Source organism: Colias eurytheme, chromosome 16 (genome assembly GCF_061535395.1).
Source record: "Colias eurytheme isolate Ceu_HAF_F1 chromosome 16, ilColEury1 Martin Lab GWU primary, whole genome shotgun sequence".
Lineage (NCBI taxonomy): Eukaryota > Metazoa > Arthropoda > Insecta > Lepidoptera > Pieridae > Colias > Colias eurytheme.
The window spans coordinates 8953712-8975729 of record NC_142995.1 but is presented as its reverse complement, the minus strand read 5'-3'; the positions used below and the strand labels follow the sequence as shown (position 1 = coordinate 8975729).

The 22018-nt window shown below is 32.8% G+C and overlaps 3 protein-coding genes across 3 annotated transcripts; 2 read left to right on the top strand and 1 right to left on the bottom strand.

Annotated features, from left to right (window-relative positions):
• The first annotated feature begins 463 nt into the window (after window positions 1-463).
• LOC149901986 (uncharacterized) lies at window positions 464-8655 on the top strand. Its single transcript, XM_090111181.1, has 12 exons — window positions 464-554; window positions 893-996; window positions 1589-1660; window positions 2168-2320; window positions 2902-3100; window positions 4018-4185; window positions 4491-4654; window positions 4981-5112; window positions 5606-5674; window positions 6180-6320; window positions 8045-8136; window positions 8469-8655. The coding sequence occupies exons 1-12, from the start codon at window positions 464-466 to the stop codon at window positions 8653-8655; spliced, it is 1572 nt and encodes a 523-aa protein (XP_089967307.1).
• A 211-nt stretch (window positions 8656-8866) lies between these two features.
• LOC149901985 (uncharacterized) lies at window positions 8867-11520 on the bottom strand. The gene is made up of 2 exons (XM_090111278.1): window positions 11460-11520; window positions 8867-10998 (listed from the first exon to the last, which is right to left on the bottom strand). The coding sequence occupies exons 1-2, from the start codon at window positions 11467-11469 to the stop codon at window positions 8867-8869; spliced, it is 2142 nt and encodes a 713-aa protein (XP_089967404.1). The 5' UTR covers window positions 11470-11520.
• A 4979-nt stretch (window positions 11521-16499) lies between these two features.
• LOC149901984 (uncharacterized) lies at window positions 16500-21478 on the top strand. The gene is made up of 3 exons (XM_090111247.1): window positions 16500-16555; window positions 17220-17245; window positions 18020-21478. The coding sequence occupies exons 1-3, from the start codon at window positions 16545-16547 to the stop codon at window positions 21154-21156; spliced, it is 3174 nt and encodes a 1057-aa protein (XP_089967373.1). The 5' UTR covers window positions 16500-16544; the 3' UTR covers window positions 21157-21478.
• Window positions 21479-22018: the final 540 nt, after the last annotated feature.

The window sequence follows — 22018 nt, the reverse complement described above, 5'->3', positions numbered from 1 at the left end:
ATTACTGAAAGAAAAATAGAGCATGTATAATTGATGATTTAATTTAAATAATTGATATTGTAATTTAATCTCACAATGCCTGCCATCTTCTGGGTTTGAACGTGTATTACTTTGTTTTTAGTATACCTACCATCACACTACCATAGTACTGCTTCGGATGAAGATAATAAGATGGCGCTGTTTTAATTACTTATTATATAGCAAAGTTTTTTATTGAAATATTTTTTTTCTTACAATTACTATACTTTCTTCCAATAATAATTGTTTGTTCATATTATATTAAAACTAAATAGCAAATTACTGAATTCTTTCAAATATCACAAAAATAAATTGAAATACTCAATAGAAAAAAATATTATAGTTACGGACTACGGTTCATGACCATGTGGAATTATTTGAATAAAAATTTAACATGAGAATTATAGTCTTTCCTCATCCTACCATTAAAATATTATAAAAAAATATGACGAAGAAGAAGCAAGAATTATTCATAGACATAAATAATGAAAAGGAATTTAATTACATTCTTGATCATAATTTGGATACTATTGTATGTAAGTACCTATAAAATCACGAACCTATCACCTCAAACAAACCACAAAAAAACTTTTATCTCTGTAGGTTTATTTCATGTTTTCAACCTTTTTTCAACCCTTTTAGAAAAAAGTTTGAAAAAGTGTATTGTACCAACCTATTAATATTAAAAAAAAAAAAAATTTTTTTTTCATAATATTATAATATTATCTACACCTACGTTCCAAATTTGAAAATTTCATCTAAAACAGGCTGAGGCATGCATGCAAGTGCAACAGTTTTTTTAAATTAATCAATTTTGAATAACAATAAATTCACAAACATATTAAAGAAGGGAAATTTTCCATGTATTTTATAGGTGCAGAGGTATTTTGTTCATTTAGCGGTCCCTGTACGGCCCTTGATCGTCTCTTTGTGCGTATTAAATTAGATTGGAGCGACGGAAAAATGGTGTTATTAAGGGTTCGTATTTAAATATTAATGTTACTTTAAATATTATATGAATAGATACAATTTTATGACATCTTCAGAATTACCTATGCAAACAGACTTTTATGTTATAGGTACGTAAGTATGAGCAAAATCTGCCAAAATAACATTTTATGAAAAAAACTACTTAACTGTCCCGGCAAACGTTGTTCTGCCTTACCTACTATCAGTGGTATAAAAAATAGATGTTGGCCAATTCTCAGATCTACCCGATATGCACAGAAAATTTCATGAGAATCAGTCCGTTTTGGAGGAGTATGGTAACTAACATTGTGACACGGGAATTTTGTATAATACTAGCTGCGCTCCGCGGTTTCACCCACGTGGCTCCGCTTCTGTTGGCCTTCCTCGATAAATGGGCTATGTAACACCGATAGAATTTTTTAAATCGGTCCAGTACCTAGTTCCTGAGAATAGCGCGTTCAAACGAACAAACAAACAAACTCTTCAGATTTATAATATTATTATAGATTAGATTGTGAGGGGCCTATCGACATCAAAAATCTGTTTGAAATCGGAAAACTAGTGGAATATGAATAAATAACTGGTGTTTTTATATTTACAGGTGCTGGCGGATGAAATAGAATCGCTAAGTAGGTTTCGGAATCAAAGCGAACCTATATTCTTGTTTATTTTGGTGAGATTTTTCATCTTTTTTGTTACATAATATCATTACCTGTCATAAAATCAAAAAGGATTCATAATTATACAGGGTGTGTGCGCAGGCGATTATTCTGTAACTATTGCAGGTATCAAAAGAACTAAAATGATATGGAAAGTAATTTACCTAATGAGTAAAATGACAATAATAACTTTTTAAAAATATAACGAGAAATATCCTACTTTGATACCAATTTAAAGTGTTTTGATATCTGCAATACTTTACGGAATAATCGCCTGTGCACACTGCACACTTAACGATTACACACTGTATAGTTTTACTATAGGATAAAAGTTATTATTATGGCAAAGTAATTCTTTATACATTAACTATAAATAATTGTATAGTTTTATCCAATATAATAATCCACACACGTGTCTCAAATATAAGCTTCATTATTTAAAAATCGCTTGAAAATTTCGAAATTCCCGTTCGACGCTTAATTATAATCACCTCGTTTGTAAGCTAACTATTTTTTTTCAGAATAAGAAAATAACAAGGATATTCCGAGGCGTAGACAATATAAAATTCGCGGAAGTAGCTAAAAAGGAAATTGAACTTTATAAACAAATGCTAGAAGGTTTCTTATTCGAGAGAGAAACTTTTGAGCTAAACGAATCTTCGCCTGAAGAAATTGTAAGGGTTTTTATTAATTTGGGTAACATTATACTATGTGCTAAAATAGAATTTGGATGTTCCCAAAATAGTTATTAATGGTATAAAGTATTGGTTATTCAGACAATAATATAATGTTATAGTAGTATAAGTTACATGAATTATGATTACTACAAAATATTAAATATCAAACTACTGTTCTTGGTTACAAAAATCTAGAACAAAAATAACAATAGAAAAAATCCTTTAATAATTGAGTTTACTAAGTTTAAGAACTTGATTTTTACTTTGTAAGAAGAGCAATAAAAAACAATTGCTCGAAGAAATAAATAATTAAGAAAATTTCTCATACATTTTAGCATTATAATCTTTACCATAGAAATTTAGAATTTACATGTTATTGTGTGATTTAGCAGGAAAAAAATATATATGATTCCTGCTACCTATATAAGTACAATAATTAATTATAATGGTGTGAATTTTAATTATTTTCTGATCTATTTAAAAAATCTGAACCAATACCAACAATGAAAGACTCTCTCGTCTCTACGTCAAAGACACATTCAGAGCACACTTGCTCACACACACTCACTTACGTATAGGAGTGGCAAAACAAACGTAACTCAGAAGCGTTACAAGAATCGAACACCGAACATGCTCGACGAGCGGCTCGGCAAGCGGCTCGCAAGCGGCACCGAGCCGAGCTCATGGTTCCCCGCTTGCAACAGCTGAATTTTGTTCTGTACTGGCCCCATGCGATACATGCTCATCCTGAGCTGTATGAGCGATGGGATGATAACAGTTAGTACCTACTACCTACTTAGTTGCTAAAGAAATAATTATATTTTAACAAAAAAGAGCGTGTGGGGAGAGCACATGTGTCAGAAGTGAAACTTCTTTGGCAAGATTCATAGATACCAAAATTAAAAAAAAAGCCTTACTCCCTGTCGTGACGATATTGCGAAATTTTACACTCAACGCACCTGAAGAAGTTTCACTTCAATAATAATTGAAAACCTCCCCTTTTTTGAAGTCTGTTGTCGAAGCAAGACTGTAAATAGATTTTTTTCTAATGCCATTCGATTCGAATTGTCGCAATTACTGACAAATAATCATATAAAGGTGACAGTAAATATCTTTAAACTTGCATAGCGTATTAAGTTAGAGCATAACCACAAGAGCAAGGGCAGTACTTAGGACGTCGTTAATGCGATTTCCGCAATTCAGAAAGCAGCGGTAAATACATTAAATCACCGTCAGAACATGTTCACTGTAAATAGAATAAACAGGTAAACAAGAAAATTATTAAACTCCGTTTTTTAAACGTTGAAAGTTTTTAATCTATTATAAAGCTGAAGCGTTTGTTTAAACGCGCTTATCTCAGGAACTACTAGTCCGATTTGAAAAATTCTTTCGGTGTTAGATAGCCCACTCATAGAGGAAGGGTATAAGGTCGAGAAGGTATATAATATCATTACGCTAAGACCAATAGGAGCGGAGCCACGCGGGTGAAACCGCGGAGCGCAGCTAGTGTTGAATAAACTTCAAAAAAGGAGGTCAATTATCAGCATAAATTATCAGCTCAATTAAACGTTATTTTTAAGTGTGTTCATATTTTATTGAAGTGCTTTTTAAGATCATTTAAATGATGAGTAGACTTTGAGATGTTAATAACGATCTGCTATTACTAATAATTCAATAACTACCTTTAAAAACAGATATAATAATGGTTGGTCGTGAAGAAATTGTCCTGGATTATGATACTGCGTTAGATGTCCTATACGCAGGTGATGCGCCTATAAACGAAGCGTCGATGTATATGCTGACCACTGCTCCAGCTTTGGCTATATGTTTCCGAATTTTGGACCTTGATAAACATTTCGTTTGTATGTAATCGTTGAAATTGGTAAACTTGCAAAATTTAGGGTACTTGTCTTTTTTCGTAATGGAAATAAGGCGAGGTAAAAGTATGGCATTTATTTCTATTGCCTTCTTTAAATTACCTACTAAAACTTTTACTTATGTATCTATGTATTCTGTTTTAATATTATAGGTTTTAATGGGGTTTCTTCTATGGTTGGTGTGGTGGTTCTTCATCGTGTATTACTCCGTACAATTGACATTTTTAATGTTACACTGTACAGCTTACAGAATAGATAATCATAACCAATAATTATCACCTGGTTTTTAGCCGTGGTAAGAAAAATTCTGTATGAAGATGTAATAGCTTTGGACGATTTAAAAAAAATAGATGGACAATTACCACAGAGATCTGCTTTTGACATTTATAAGACATACAGTCCCACTAAGGAAGAAGTATGGCAGAAGAGACGAGAAGAAAGGCTTAGAAAAAAGGTGAGACGTGATCTTAAAGAAGTTATAATAGGATAGTAAATTACTGTAGAAAAAAAATCTGGTAAACTTATTAAAACATTTTGCGTGTTTTCAATCGGCTTTAAAAACGTTTCTTTTTCAATAATTTTCTCAATAAAGCGGGTGCTGTGCGGGTGCTTAAGGGTAATTGTGAATGTACATTAATGACCATCAATGCTACTATAAACAAGCCGATATAATTTAATTACAAATTCTTTAAATCAAACGATCTTTGATTAAGACATAACAATTATTGGAAATTAAATTTTTAAAAGAAAATACAGAAATATTTCAAATGATATTAACAGGAAGAAGCTATAGAGAAGCGTGCTAGGCGTCTATCAGAAATGCAACGTTTGGCTCGACAGGCGATTGCAGAGGCGCTTGAAGCCAGACGGCTTGAAAAAGAACATCGGAAGTTAGCACTTCTTAAAGCAGGAGTAAGTTTATTGATATATTATTCATTATAATCATAATAATTGGCCCGTCCGATTAGGGCCCTTCTGGCCTCCTCCACTCAAGCGACAGCTCAAGCCGAGGTTCGTGGTCCCCGTCAAGGGGGGACGCCCTTGTGCATGTCGCTACCAGGGTGAACCTTCAGTTCACCCCCGCGTCCGCGTTAAAATGTAGAAGCCCTTCTGGCTAACATTGAGAGACACCACACAAAATAATAATAATAATAATAATTGGATATTGGGATAATTTTCTATAGGCCCAGGAGGGAAAGTACTTTAAATACTGGAGATAGAAAATTTTGCTGGAACATTCTTTTATTTTTAAAAAGAAATAGAACTGCATTTAACGATCTTGATAAATGCACTTGAATAGACCGGGAATCGAACTAAAATAAAATCTCCAGAATTATAAGTAGGTACTTTTCCTCCAGGGCCCAAACTTTCCAGCCTGTATACTGTTTTTTTATAATAATTACAGAATTTAACTGCCCTAGAAGAATTAAAACAAGAGCCTGATGATGAAGAAGTTGATATTGTAGTACCTGATGTAAGTTTAAATAAATAAATATTTCAGGACTTTCACACACGGCACGATCTGATCCCATACTAAGCTTTCGCTTGTGTTATGGAAACCAGATGGCTGTTAAACATACATACTTATGTAATTTTAAATAAATATTTTGTTGGTAAAATTGGTGTTCAAAACTGACGTACACAAGTTTCAACCAAATACGAAAAGTAGTTTTTTCGAAAAAGATAAACAAACATACATAATATATCCATTCATCGTCACAAACTTTCACATTTATAATTTTTTCAGCATATCAAAACTTATAGCAGGATTTTTTAAGTGAAACTTCTTTAGGCGAGTTGAGAGTAAAATTTCAAGGTCGCGTCATGGCAATACGTCATGAAGTAAGGCGACGATTTTGGTATCTTTGAATCTTGCCAAAGAAGTTTCACTTCTGTCACGGCACACACGCTCTTTTTTGCTATTTTGTCGTATTATTATGCCATATCATCGCTAGAAAAATAACGCATGAATAAATCAGGAATTGTCTGAAGAGGAAGAAAGTAGTTTTGAAGAGGACGAAAATGAATATTTTCCACCACCCGGCTTGATAGTACCTGGTTTTTACGCTCCTCCCAACGACATAGCTAAAGCAAATGGTCTAGCCGTTTTATTTCCAAAGGTAATATAAGTAATTAAAAAGTAATTTTATATTACGATCAAACTCAAACTCAAAAAAACTAGAAATAACATTATTTCTTACTGGCTGTGCCCGCGGTTATACCCGCATTGCTTCGCTCATGTTGGTCTTAGCGTGATGATATAATATAGTCTATAGCTTTCCTCCATAAATGGGCTATCTAAAACCGAAAGAATTTTTCAAACCGGACCAGTAGTTCTTGAGATTAGCGCATTCAAACAAACAAACTCTTCAGCTTTATATTATTAGTATAGAAAATAAGATGTGAAAAGAGTAGTTTTTATACGATAATATGAATACCACTTTTATAGAAATTGATAGTCTTAAAACAAAAGTGTTTGTTTTAATTACAATAATACAAATGAACTTTGTTTAAGAGATAAAATTTCGTGGAATTAACGATATTATCAACAATGCTAATGAGCTAATGCATCTTGTTTTTTAACGCTTATTATCCTTTTGATTTTAATCATAGTCATTTATTATAATTATATGTAAATATATAGATAACTAGCTTTCCGCCCGCGGCTTCGCCCGCGCAGTCAAAGAAAATCCCGCTTAGTTCCCGTTCCCGTAGGATTTCCGGGATAAAACCTATCCTATGTCCCGGGGTAAAAAGTAGCCTATGTCCATTCTCGGGTATCAAAATATCTCTATACCAAATTTCATTAAATTTGGTTCAGTAGTTAAGGCGTGATTGAGTAACAGACAGACTTATTAAGTATGGATATTGGATAGTATGGATTTTGTGATTTATTTGCCCTATAACTAACTCACTCATTTAAAGTCACCTTTTTCTTATAAAAATGGTTAAAATCACGCTAGAAGTCACTTCAAATTAAACAAGTTGTGTCCCGCGGTTTTGATGATTTTTCTTTTATTTGAAATTTAGGGCCCATTTTGACCAGATCAGATGATTATGGCGGATTCATTTGGTTAAAAATGAATTGTTCATAAAAATTTATCTCTATATTGCAGTTAGTTGCAGAATATATAAAACCAGAGCCAGAATATTTACCTCCTCATGTGTTGGTCTTACTTGATATTAACAAGCGGTACAAAGCAATTGATTCGTTGGTTAAATACAAATCAGCTGTAATACATGTAAGTGGGGCTTGATCAAATCTTAATTGTTAAGTCAGAATGAAAATGAAAGTGAAAAATATATTAATTTCATACACACAATTTTTCGATGACATAAAATTGATGGGTCCTCCTAGTAAGGTTACAAAAACCTGTGTCAGAAGGACCCGATAATACGTGTGCATGTGTGTGCGTGTGAATGTGTGTGGGTGTGTGGGCGCATGTGTGTGTGTGTGTGGGCGGGGTATGTTTGAGGTAAAGTCTAGATAGACGAGTTAAAATTTCGGGTTTTCGAGACGTAAAATTATTACTTATTTTATTTATAACGATAAATTATTGTAGTTGTCTATATATAAGTATTAGGTACACAATCCTACGTAAATAGCTAGATAATATTCTGATTTCTATCGAATAATATAAAATAATGGATGTTGATGTATCAAATTTTTCCCTAACTAAATCAAAAATTAATCCTAGTGAATCCTAGTCAATAAATAATATTATCGGTCTAAGCATAGGGCGTTAGTTACCTACTATTAAGTTTTCTGTGGCATAGGCAAAACTTATAAACAACGTCAGGAGTCACAACTAGTGTCAAATAACAACATCACCATTGTTTACAGATGGGTATATTTAAATTGAAAACGCCTTACGATGCAAAACACTTGGCTTACAGTGTAAGGCAATTTGATTCTTTAAATTCCTCGTATGATCTGTAAGTAAATAGTGCCTAGTAGAATCATCATTTTACTTTAGTATTTATGCAAATAATTGTAATGAATAGTTTGTATGTCTGTACGTGAAAGATCTATTGTTACCCGTCTAGGTAGTTAATAATAGAATTATTATGAACTACCTAGCTTGATAGTTCACAATTCATAATATTTTGTTATCCTAAATAAGTTGTATCCATTAAAATTCGTTCAGCGTTTTTGAGCTATAACTGGTAAACAATTAATCGTATTTAAAGAATATGAACTACCTCATTGACTATTCACTGTGAATTAAACAAACAGTTGATATTGCATATTAAATATATTTCCCCAGATATGATATAAAAATAGCTTTCATGGTATCAACCCTGAACGATTTTGCACTGCTGGAGTTAATGGATTTGTGTCCTTCTCACGTCAGCAGAGATGCTATGGTTGGTGAAGATGAATGTGCAGCTCTCTTTAGTGTTGATTATGGTGATCATTATCCAGAGTTTGAAGATTTTGATAAGATATTATAACATGTATACATACAGTATATAAACAAATGTTTGGAACAATAAAACTAGTTTTAATGTTTATATATCTTTATTTTAACTCAGTAAGCACATAAAAATTTTAGGCTAAAACAATCATTACGGGCTAATTTTTGAACACTTATTCTACGTACAAATAAAATTCTTAACATAAATCACTGAAAAAATAATAATCAGAAAGGGCAATGTTCGTAGATTAATTATTATTTTTTAGTGAGTTCCTCTCCGCATCTTGTAGCACGAAGCGCCAAATATTCTTTCTTAAAAATGAAGTTTGTTCTTGTACAGCTTCTAAGATTTTTTGATTAATCACCAAAAGCCTCTCATCTGTCTCGACGAAATTGGGGCTTTGCTGAATTAGGTTACCAACTTCTTGCTTACAAGGTATTCCTTCTATTGAATTCCCGCTAATATTAGTATTCAATACAGTAGGACGCATTTTTGAATAGCCATTATTAAAATCGTTTAGCGCCGTAGCGAGCCAATCGCAGGAAAACTCGTTGTCGTCTAAGTAAACTCTTAAATCTTGTTTATGGGAAAGCCAGTTGCTATGATCTAAATAAGTCAGACCATTATCCCTCAAGGAGAGAACGCTTAACATTTTCAGATCCATGAGTACTTTTGAATCTAGATGCGTGATTTTGTTATGAGCTAGGTCAAGATTTAATAACGACGTTAGTCCCTCAAATGTTCCATAATCTATACCTGTTAGGAAATTATAAGAGAGACGTAACGTTTTTAGGTGAGGAACACGATGGAAAGACGAAGGGCCAATTCTCTGTATATAATTAGAGCTCAAATCTAACAATCCCAATGTAACTGGTAATTGCAGTGATGATTTATCTAATTCTTGAATTAAATTTTTACTCATGTCAAGCTGTACTAAATCTGGTTGATGATTAAGTTTAATGAGCGATGGTTCTGTGATATTATTTGAACTCAGTATTAAAATCGTTAGGCCAATAGCATCTCCCGTGGGTAGGTTGAGATAAGACAGTCCATTATTAGATAGATCTAATACGCCTCCTTCGCGATTAAATGATATGCGTAGGCTATTTATTTGTACAATGTCGTTAAAGGTAAAGTTAAGTAGCTTCAGCCTATAATTATTGCTCAATGGTTGATCTGGGAAGTAGTCCATATTATTGTGGGATAAATCGAGGTTTTGTAAATTGATCATGGCAGCAAAACTCTTATAATGTAACGTCTGTAAGTAGTTTTGACTCAAATTCAGATATTTCACAAACCTTAAATCTTTTGCGTTTATATCAAAAGTAATTAGTCTATTACATGATATATCCAAAGATGTCAATTGCACGATCGATTGGAAAGCATTGTATTCAATGTGTGATATAGAATTTTGGGACAAATCGAGTTCAGTAAAGACATCCATTCTCTGCTTAAATAAATTTCTTGTTGTGCGATAACCTATTTCATTTGAAACTGTTGCATTAGGTACATAAGTAATGTGGTTTTCAGATAGAATAATTTTGCATACAGAATGATCTCCAAAATGATACCAATGCCTGGAAAACATAATCGGTTTCAAATTTTCAAGTTGGTTTTGGGATATGTCGAAAGTTTCAAGATGATATATGACTTTTATTGATTCGATATCAATGTTTTGTATTTGATTTACTCTTAGATATAAGTGTTTAAGGTTTAGCAAATTATTCATAGCTCCATTGAGATTTTTGATAAGGTTATTGTTAAGTCTCAATGTTTCAAGGTTGGTTAAATTATAGAATGGTTCTTCATACAATTCCGAAATCTGATTGAAGGAGAGGTCAAGCTCAATAAGATTGGTAAGTTCTGAAAATGTATCGCCGGGTATTTCTTGTATGTCGTTATGAGAGAGCGATAGTTTCTTGACTTTATTCGGATACGAGTCAAATTGGAACAATTCTTCGATGTCTGTCAAATGGTTTCGGGACAAGTTGAGATTTTCTAACCTATTGAGATGACGGAAGGGGCTATCGTAAATACGCTTGATTTGATTATCGATTAAATGCAACGTTTTGATTCTGTACATGTTTTCGAGGAACGTGAGGTTTGTTTCGGGCCAGTTACCTGATATCTTCAGAGATGTGATCATAGAGAGGAAATCTAGTTCAGAGGTAGTGTCGAATCGGTCGGTTGCATCGACGAGGGTTACATCCAATATGACGTCATAGTTTGTGGAGCCTTGACATTCCCGTTGGATCTTGATTCCCTTGATGTCATGAGTGCAGTGTATGTTGTAGTGGCAGTGGCCCATGTTACGTATTTTTTCGTACGGGCAATCGCCGAAAATCATTGGCACCATTATCAGGATGAACACGATCGTTGCTGAAATTTGTAAATAATAATAGTTTAATATGTGGTATAATAGGTTATTTCCGTGAATAAAGAAGGGAAAAGGAGCGTTAAGAGTATGATATTATAATAATGACACGTTCTTCTGGAAATAAAAACAATTAGCATTGAATAAAATATATAATTATCTTCCTCTTAGCTCGTTTCTTTAAAACGACATTAATTTTCTTGTGTCTTAGTAACTATTTAAAATTAACGTATATGCTGAGTCTGAGGTTGTTAACTCGAAAGGTATGGGAGCCATAGAAAGTGTACCCAAATGTTGCTTTCCTACCGAGAACATATTTTAATCTTATGCGTGTTTTTCATATCTCAAATTCAAAATTCCGCCTTGTGTTAGTTTCCACACAGATAAAAAAGATTTTCAATTTAATTGGGCATTGCGACTAGACTACATTTTAAATATTATACGAATGAAATATAAAAAAAATTACCTGTTTCCATTTTTGAGATTTTTATGACATCGGTTCAGGAACGAATTCTGAAAAAATATTTTAAATATTATATTAATTATTATGCTTTAAGGACAAGTACCTATCGTCATACCTTCTAGTACTACAAAATATATAGTAAAGTGGTAACTATAAATTTATTTTCTATTGAAACTACTATTACGGAGGGTTCACCCTATGTCCATTAAACTTGTTCTAAAAATGCAATAATAAAGTAGGTTCTAGTTTCAAATGCATATTATCCTATATCACGATGAAATTTAAATCCATACTAATATTATAAATGCGAAAGTAATTCTGTCTGTCTGTCTGTTACTCAATCACGCCTTAACTACTGAACCAATTTGCATGAAATTTGGTATAGAGATATTTTGATACCCGAGAAAGGACATAGGATAGGTTTTATCCCGGAAATCCTACGGGAACGGGTTTTTCTTTGAAAACGCGGGCGAAGCCGCGGGCGGAAAGCTAGTTTGAAATAAATATGTTTATAATATTATCTTGATGCATCATTGCATTGCTATGTTTTAAACACTAAAATGAAAAATTAAATCCAGTATGTACATTAGATATTCAGCTTTTCAGTCAACGGAAAACCGTTCCGGGATAAAACTATTTTCGTAAAAATATACTTTCGCATTACTAAGGATACATTAACAACCGCTATTACCTTTTGCTGAGCAAGAAACTGTTAGCCTTAGTAGGTAACACTTTTTGCCGTATTTTTTTTCAATATTATACATATTATATTATAATATACTATTTGTTATTTTAACGGACACATATAAAGCTAAACAGAACATATTCAGAAATCGTGAAACTGGCAATTAATTCTCATTAAAAACTCACCTTATGATATCCACACCGCTTGTTACTAGCAAAGAATATAACTGTTTAAAGTCCACTTTGAAAGAACTTGATGCTCATGTGCTGACTGGATGAAATGAGACTACTGCTATGTGGCCAAAGAATAAGTTATAGATCCGCACATTAAAATAATTAACGAAAAACAAAAATATTATTAATATACAGGTATTACCAATTGTTAAAACTTCATAAAATTTCGATTGAATGCCCGTTTATTTTGGTATCTATATAAATAAAATAAATAAAATAAAATAAGCCTTTATTACTGTTAAATTTTAAAATAGTTACAACTTTAGTCTTACTTTAATCTTTTACAATAATATTTACAATTTTCTTAAACAATTACTTTTTTTCTATCAATGGGTTTCAAAAGTTAACAGTTTGTCTTTCGACAAAGGCCTCCTCTAAAGACTTCCATCTCTCTCTATCTCTCGCAGTTCGCATCCACTCTGAGCCGGCCTCTTTTTTCAGATCGTCTTCCCAACATTTCATTTGACGTCCTTTACTTCTTTTCCCATTCCTGGGATACCACTCTGTTATCGTTTTTGTCCATTTCCCAATTGTTTCCCTTAGCATTATTATGATATAAATATTATGTTGTAAGCAAAATACTTTTGTTATGCGCGTGTTTTTACCAGCGAAAAAACGATCGAATCATCGACGAACGACAAAATCGAGTATTTCAACTTATATAACTCATGTGTTATTCTGATGTACATAATCTATATTATTCTAAACTTTTATCCAAATCCGTAGAATCATTTTCTCGTAAAAGAGTAACAAACATTTATACATCCATACTTACAAACTTTCGCATTAATAATTTTAACTACCAACCTATTTCATCTATTTTAAGACCTACCCACAGACATATATCTCGATATTTGGTTTGTGTACCTACCGAATATACACAAAAATATTTACGAGAATCGGCCAAACCCTTTGATTACCATTACAGTTGCCTACAAGATAATTTAAAAATCTCTTAATTTTAAATATGTATAGGCGGAACCGTGTCGAGCAGCTTGTGATTTTTAATGTGTCGTGTCTGCTCATTGGATCTTCCAATGCATTGAAAATATTTGCTGCCATTCTATATAAGATATACGTACTGACAAACTTATACCTGACAAGGCTAGTTTGGCAAATAAATCTTTTTCATACCATGCAGTGGTCAATCAGCTTTGTTGCTTAAAGGAAGTAAATAAATGATAAGCAATGTCATTCATCATCATTCAACTTTATTTATATATTATAATAAAAATTTATAAACAACTAGGTTTCCGCCCGCGGCTTCGCCCGCGTTTTCAAAGGAAAACCCGTGGGATTTCCGGGATAAAACCTATCCTGTGTTAATCCAAGTTACCCTCTATATGTGTGCTAAATTTCATTGTAATCGGTTCAGAAGTATTTGCGTGAAAGATTAACAAACACACACACACACACACACACACACATCTTCACAAACTTTCGCATTTATAATATTAGTAGGATAAGATAGGATGTAGGTATTTTACGCAAAAAAAGCATGAAGCTTTTAACCTGCGTCTTTCGCCTTTTACTTTTGATTATGTATTATCAAAAGTAAAAGCGAAAGACGCAGGTTAAAAGCTCATGCTTTTTTTTGCGTAAAGTAAATTTGAGTATTACATCCTACTTATTGAAGTGAAAACTTCTTTAGCGGCGTTGGGTATAAAATCTTAAACTCGCGTCAGGACACGTGGCCTGATCGAAAAAGCGTAAGACGGATGTTTTTTTTTTTTTTTAGCCCTTATATTCCATGCGTAAGACGGATACCATTCCAAAATATCAAACATGCTGAACGTTAATAATCAAGTTTTCACTTCTGCCGGCACTCCCGGAGTGCAACCCGTCTTTTTTTTTAACTCAGGCCCCGGAATCAGAGACACAATAGAAAATCTATTGTGTCGTGGACCGATCGGGCCGCTTGGGGCTCAATGGGTTAACAAAAAAATTTGTATGAATGTATGGATACGTTTAAGATTTATGTATGTAGGTGTGCAGGTGATCGAATCTTTAAAAAATTGTGTACAGAAATAGAATATATTCTGTATTAGCACATAGGATATTTACCCGGGTACCACGCTTGTGAGAGTTTTAGCTACACACGACTGTATAAGTCAAAGGGCAATATTCAATATGGTAAAGATACTGATTGCCAATTTAACGCTTCGATTTGTATTTATATATGTACATACATTGTTAGTTATTTTAACTAACAGATAAAATAAAAAGATCAAGCCCAGAAGACCCTTAGGGTGCACTCACACACATCAGTCACCGTCAAGTCACCGATGACTGATCGGTGACGGTTTGTGTACGTATCCACAAACACCAGTCACCGTCATGTTGTCCGTCAGTCACGTCGCCGGTTTGACTGAATCATTGAACACATACATCAGGTTAGTGAGTGATTAGACGTGTGTCACGCTAGAGAACATGTAGCAATTGACGGTAGCACGACGCTGACTGAACTGAGACGTGACGGCACCGGGTGAGTGGGGATAAAAGTATGATACATGTATGGAAAGATTATTTGACGTGCCTGACCGGGGACGTCACTGATAGATTTCGTGCCGGCGACTGTCGTGTGGGAACAGAGTCATACTAGAACTATTGATACATATTTTTTTTTAATCCTGTCCGGTGACGTGCCGTGACGGTGACTGATGTGTGTGAGTGCACCCTTAACCTTTACTAGCATATAATTGGTTTAAAATGACAGGATCTGTAGAAATTAAAAATTCTCAAAATCTGTCCAGAAGGATTAGATAACAAAATCTATGCTTGATCTATGTATATAAAATACTAGCTGTGCCGCGCGGTTTCACCCGCATTGCTCCGCTCCAGCTGTTGGTCTTAGCGTGATGATAATATTATATAGCCTTCCTCAATAAATAGGCTATCTAACACCGAAAGAATTTTTCCAATCGGACCAGTAGTTCCTGAAATTAGCGCGTTCAAACAAACAAACAAATAAACTTTACTTCAGCTTTATAATATTAGTATAGATTGACAGATTTTTGACATAACGTTTAGAGCTATTACGCACTGTCGACCAGTCGCCGGCGACTCAGTCTCTCGGCGACCAAAACAGAGAAACTAGGGGCAGGAAACCAAGCCGAGCGACAGTATTCAAAGTACATTCGTGCAGAATCCGATCCCTACAAAAGTCGCTACGACAGTTGCTTGCAGTGTGAACGCTCCCATTTGAAGCCGTGCTTCTATTGGTCGCCGGCGACCGCCAGTCGCCTGTGCGTCGCCACAACGCGGCGAGTCGCCGAGTCGCCGGGACGACTGACGACTAAGTGCGCAAGCCCCTATTTAAACTATAGTAAGTCACAGTCGCCGGCGACTGAGTCGCCAGCGACTGGTCGACAGTGCGTAATAGCTCTTAGACACGTCAATTTAATCTATAGGTCCATAATAAATATGTCCATATATTATACTGGATATTGGCGGAGTCCCTAGGAACTTATTAAATGGAAGAGTCATTATTGAAGAGAAGAAGAAGAATCTATAGGTACTTAATATCTGTTTTAATATTTTAAAGATGAAAGCGTTGTGTGTTATCTTTGTAACGAATTGGCCCAAAAAGAACTGGACGGATTTGGATGAAACTATACAAATAAATAATATAATGTAACAGTATTATAATATTATCTGTGCGAAATAACTTATGCACTATAGAAATATTTAATATTGCCTGCGGGTTCGTCCGCGGGTGAAACGCGCGGCATAATTATTAGTTTATTTATATCTAGCTGCACCCCGCGGTTTCACCCGCGTGGCTACGATCCTGTTGGTCTTAGCGCGGCGTGATCATCACATGATTGTGATAGCGTCCTATATAAAGCCTTCCTCGGTAAACGGGCTATTTAGCACCGAAAGAATTTTTCAAAAAGGATCAGTAGTTTCTGAGATAAGCGCGTTCAAACAAACAAACAAACAAACTCTTCAGCTTTATAATATTAGTACAGATATAAATTGTAATGTACCATGATAACAAAACGAACCCATTAGACTCGTATTTGCTGACTTTAGTTCGTATAAGCACTTCAGTACTTGCAAGCATACATGCAAATTGTAATTAAAATACATATTATATGTAATAATATTCTTGTTAAGCTTGTTATATTAAATGTAAAATTGTACAAACCTGCAGGAGTTTCTTCAAAAATGTCGCGAAGGTGAGTTTTTTTGTATTTTAAACAGTCTTTAAGTATATAATATAGTTTTGGGTAATAATTATTAATTTGATTAGCAACTGTACCGTATATTAGAAGGAACAACTTATGAAAAAATGTTTAAAATTAATTACAATTTTGTAAATTGTTTCAGTAATTATCGAGATTAAAACAAACAAGTATACAAACTGACTCACCTGACTTTTTCTTTATGTGTATGGATTAATGTCGAGTTACAGATAGAGAGAAGAAAAAAAACTACACTTGTATGAATCAGTACACGAGCACCATTTTTTTGTGCCGAATTTGAGCCATTGCTTTTTGAACATATACATGCTATGTCACCAAACTTATTTTCAATTTTTCAGTGTTCCAAAGCCTATTTTTTTAATTTAAGTACAAAAATAAAGTGCAGTCACACTGAAGCAATGTTCTACATGCAATAAACAATGCGCTTTTTTATTCGAACTTATTTAATAAGGATATTTTAAAAATATAAAATTACTTTTTATTCTCTTTAAATTACTATTAATTTAAGACCATAACAAAATAAATAACTGTAAATCTTTGTCCATACTCTTTTTATTTTGTCAAAATAGTTGATATATATACCTAAACTCAGAAACCAGACATTTTTTGTAGGAACTTAATTTATTATTTGTTTCAGGAAAATTATAAATCTTCTTATTTCAAGTAAGTATGGGACAAGTAAATAAAATTTAAAATTTCTCATAAATTTTATACATTTACATTCTTAAAAGGTTCTTTCTTTTTTAGCAGCTTATATCTATTTGTTACCTTTTTCTGCAGAGGAGAGTCGGCAAGGCACACACTTGAATAGTCTAAAAAAACTTGAATACTTATGCCCAAAATGTACAATTTATAGAACTAATAGTTAATACAGGGTGACTTGTACCTAATATAGGTGTAATTCAGAAATATTTGACATTTTAATTTTTTTTTTAATTTGCATAGGACTTTTTACTCCAAATGAGCTATAATTTAAAAACACCCCTTTAAATGTATCACCCTGTATAGGTTTGTTATTTCTAATTGTTGAATTATTGGCCAGATTTTTATGAAACTGGCTCTGTTCCTTACATTGAAATACTTGTAATATAACATCACTAGCTGCGCCCCGTGGTTTCACCCGCCGCCCGCGTGGATCCGCTCCCGTTGGTCTTAACGTGATGATAGCCTATAGCCTTCCTCGATAAATGGGCTATCTAACATCGAAAGAATTTTTCAAATCGGACCAGTAGTTCTTGAGATTAGCGCGTTCAAACAAACAAACTCTTCAGCTTTATAATATTAGTATAGATTTAACAGAGCGTAATTGATCCGTAAATAGATATTGCTACATTACCTAAGAAAAAATCTCATAAACAAAAAAATATAATATTATAGTGTTGCCAGATACAACAATGAACCAAAGCGCTTCTTACACAGAGTTCAATTTTTTTTCAGAGACACTTCTATTTTGTCTAATTGCAAAATTAGAGTCTTCGTTAGAGGAATGCATTCAGGATTTTAATACAGATTTGTGCATGATTGAAGCTAAATGTCGCGATGTTGTTACTTTGGAGTCTGTGAACGACAGGTTAGTTGGGAACTGTTACGATTCTTATCATTATAGACACTGGAATCGTTTTCCAATGAAGATTGCTTATGAAGACACTTCTAATGAAGATTCAGAGAGAAAGCCTCCTATAGAAGATAATTATTATTATAGAATTATAATGCTAGACTTAAGTCATAATAATTACACCATTTTTCCTTTATTGCAAAATATGGAAAATATGGTAATGCTTAATTTATCATTCAATTTGATAGAAAGCGTAGAACTCAGTTCTGAATACAGTTTTCCGAATTTACAAGAGCTTGATCTATCACATAATTTACTCCATGAGCTTACAATTAATTATTATGAATATTCATTTACAAATCTAGTAAGGTTAAATATTTCACATAATAATTTTTTTGAATTGGATCCTGCTACCTTCAATCAATTCAATAATTTACAAAATATAGATTTGTCTTATAATGACATATCAAAATTAGATGAATTCACCTTTGTAGGAACACCAAATCTTGTGTACTTAAATTTAGCACATAACAAACTCAAAAAACTGAGTGGATTACTTTTAAGATTGACAAAACTTGAGCAGATCGTAGCGAATAATAATAAATTTAGTGATTTGTTAATAAATGATTTTGGACATTTAAGTCTTTTAAAAACAATAGATTTTAGTGGCAATCTGATATCTAAACTCGAAGATAATATATTTAATAATCTGCCAAATTTATCAACTGTCAATTTAAGAAATAACTTGATTACTAATTTGAACAAAAATTGGTTTTTAAACACACATTCCTTAAAAAATATTGATTTTTCCTTTAATGAGATACGAGCTATACCTAAATTCATTTTTAAGGATAATAATATAACAAATTTTAATATAGAGCGAAATAAAATTGGTGGAGCGCTAGTAAGAGGTATGTTTGAAGGCCTATCTTATGTTACAGAACTAGATTTAAGTTTCCAATATTTTGATTTTATTGAAGATTTTTCGTTTGTTGGTTTAAATCATGTCCAGGAGCTTCTTTTAAACAATAATAAAATCAAAAATGTATCTTTAAAGTCGTTTAATAATATGTATACTTTAAAACGACTTGATTTATCAAATAATCAAATCACCAGCTTGGGGTTCCAGGTGGATGAACTGATAAAGCTAGAATATCTATCAATTAATAACAATTTCATAAGTTCAATAAAAAAACACGACTTTCATGGATTGCAGGTTTTACAGTTTCTAGATGTATCTTGTAATAATATTTCTCAGATTGAATCTTACTCTTTTAAAGATATGGGTGAATTAGATAGTTTTGATATATCAAAGAATTCTTTAGGAAACAAATTGGATGATAATGCATTTTATGGATTAAATTCATTGCCAGTCCTCGATATATCTTATAGCTCCCTAACTGTTATTCATAATAACTCTTTCAATCGAATGTTCAATCTGCATACTCTTAACATATCACACGGGGCTGTTACAGAGATCACTCATAACGCTTTAATAAATACTGACAATATAAACGTACTCGATTTATCCTATAATATGCTGAAACATTTTGACTTGAATTCAACGTCATTACTTAAATTAAGAGACTTGTATTTAAATCACAATTTGATTTCTTTCATTTCACATAATACTTTTGCCGGCATGCCATTGTTATCCAGAATCGATTTATCATATAATGACATAAAACAATTGCAAGACACATTATTTTTGAGCTGTAAAGAGATCTCCTATTTAGATATATCCTATAACAAGGGAATTGAATTAAATATTTCTTTAATTGGTAACTTATCTTTTCTGGAAAAAATTGTCCTGTCAGGTTTAACGAAAGATTTAGAGTTCGATAGTATAGCCAATTCACATTTGATTGAATTAAATTTGTCAAATTCTAGTATAAGCAACGTTACATCTCTTCAAATTAATAATTTTCACTTTCTCAAAATATTAGATTTAAGTCACAATAAGATTATGTTGCTAGACGCTGGAGCGTTCTCTAATTTTCATGATTTAAATACATTAGATCTCAGTTTCAATGAGTTGAAAATTTTACCACTTAACCTTTTTAAAGAGAATATTAATTTGAATGTTCTTAATATTTCACACAATCAATTAAATACTCCCAGTTATGGCGCATTTCGTGGGTTAACTTCTTTGGTGACCCTCGACCTATCTTACAATAAGATACAGGATGTGGAAACAGAACGATTTTATGATATTCCGAATTTACGTATTTTAATCGTAGACTTTAATAATATAAGCAAAATTAGCTTTGAAGAGTTTTCGAATCAACACATATCGATGCTAAGTATAGGCGGCAATCCTCTGTCTTGTGAAATATTAGTTAAATTTAAAAGAAGTAAACATACGTTTAATATAACAGCAATGATTCAAGATGAAAGCAGTAAAGAGAACATTCACGGTATCACTTGTAGTGGCAGTGACAAAAGTATCTATGGATCCTCAAATAATATGAATTCTAATGTAAGTGATCCGATTCTATTCGATATCCGCGATGTTTTGGTAAAATTATCAATGGACAAATCTAACCAAGATCGAAACTTTAATTCAATTAATGACAGATTAAAAGACCTCGTTGTTGGAAGCAATATTACAAATAGGCTACTGGAAAGGTTTTTACAGAGTGATGTTAACGATAAGATGGTGATTCCAAAAACAACAAGCTTATTCAATGTTTCCAAGGTTAACAATAACCCATACAATACAACTGTCAATGATAGTAATTTGGCCACTCCAGATGAGGGTGATAATAAAATGACAGTAATGAATGAAAAGATAGCAATAATGAATAAGACAATGAACAAATCTCTTGAACATATTACTTCAGAATTAGAAAAACACTCAAATTCAGTGCTTTTTACAGATATTTGTATGGGATTACTATTGACAGTTGTATTGTGTTTTACAGCGTATAAAATTTATGAATCTGTTGTACTGACACCTAAACGTAGATCCTACAGTACACAGGAAATAGTTGTACCTATGGATAACTCCCATGTGTGATACTTGCACGTTTTTTCAGACTGACCTAATGTAAGAAGCATTTCAATGAATTCGAATGTATGTTCGTTTTTATTACGTTTGGGTATTAATGTAGGTACATATTATATTGTTATAGTTATGCACAAGCACACACAACACACTACTATGTTTAGTTTTCGTTTTGAAATATCCTGAATGATACCTGTAATAAAAAAAAAGTTTATTTTTGCAAAGTAAATAATGATGTAAAAATCATATTCAAAATGTAAATAGAAATACTTAAGTACATTATTTTATGTTTATATTATTACTAGCTGCTCAACCTGACTGCGCCCAGGTATAGCTAAGTTTTTGATTTTGTATGTTTTTGAAAATAAATTATATTTTTGAACGCTATGTTGTTTTATTTCTTTAACGTTACGACACGTAACGAAGGCACGTTATAAAAAAAAAAAACCATATAAGTCAGTTGACCCAGTCGAAAGTTCTTAGTTCAAAATTCAAAAAAATACTTACTCTTTTTAACCGACTTCCAAAAAAACGAGGAGGTTATCAATTCGGCCGGTATAATTTTTTTTTTTTTTTTTTGGATGTATGTACACCGATTACTCCTAGGTTTCTTAACCGATTTACGTGATTCTTTTTTTGTTCGATGCGGGATGGTGTCGAATTGGTCCCATAAAAATTTTATTCGGATAAACCCAGTAGTTTTTATTTTATGAGCATTTTTGTCTGTACTCGATGACTTCATTGAAATGTAGCAAGTAACTTTGATTCACTTCCCGGTAACCGATTGAGCTGAAATTTTGTATACTTATGTAAATTGGATAGCGATGAAACATTATCATAGACATAGAGCTGATTTGATGATGGAATCGGAAGG

Coding starts and splice junctions, on each gene's coding strand:
- LOC149901986 (XM_090111181.1), top strand. CDS start 464: ATGACGAAGAAGAAGCAAGAATTATTCATAGACATAAATAATGAAAAG. Junction 1,661..2,167: donor CTATATTCTTGTTTATTTTG/GTGAGATTTTTC, acceptor ATTTTTTTTCAG/AATAAGAAAATAACAAGGAT. Junction 8,137..8,468: donor TTAAATTCCTCGTATGATCT/GTAAGTAAATAG, acceptor ATATTTCCCCAG/ATATGATATAAAAATAGCTT.
- LOC149901984 (XM_090111247.1), top strand. Junction 17,246..18,019: donor TATAAATCTTCTTATTTCAA/GTAAGTATGGGA, acceptor ATTTTTTTTCAG/AGACACTTCTATTTTGTCTA.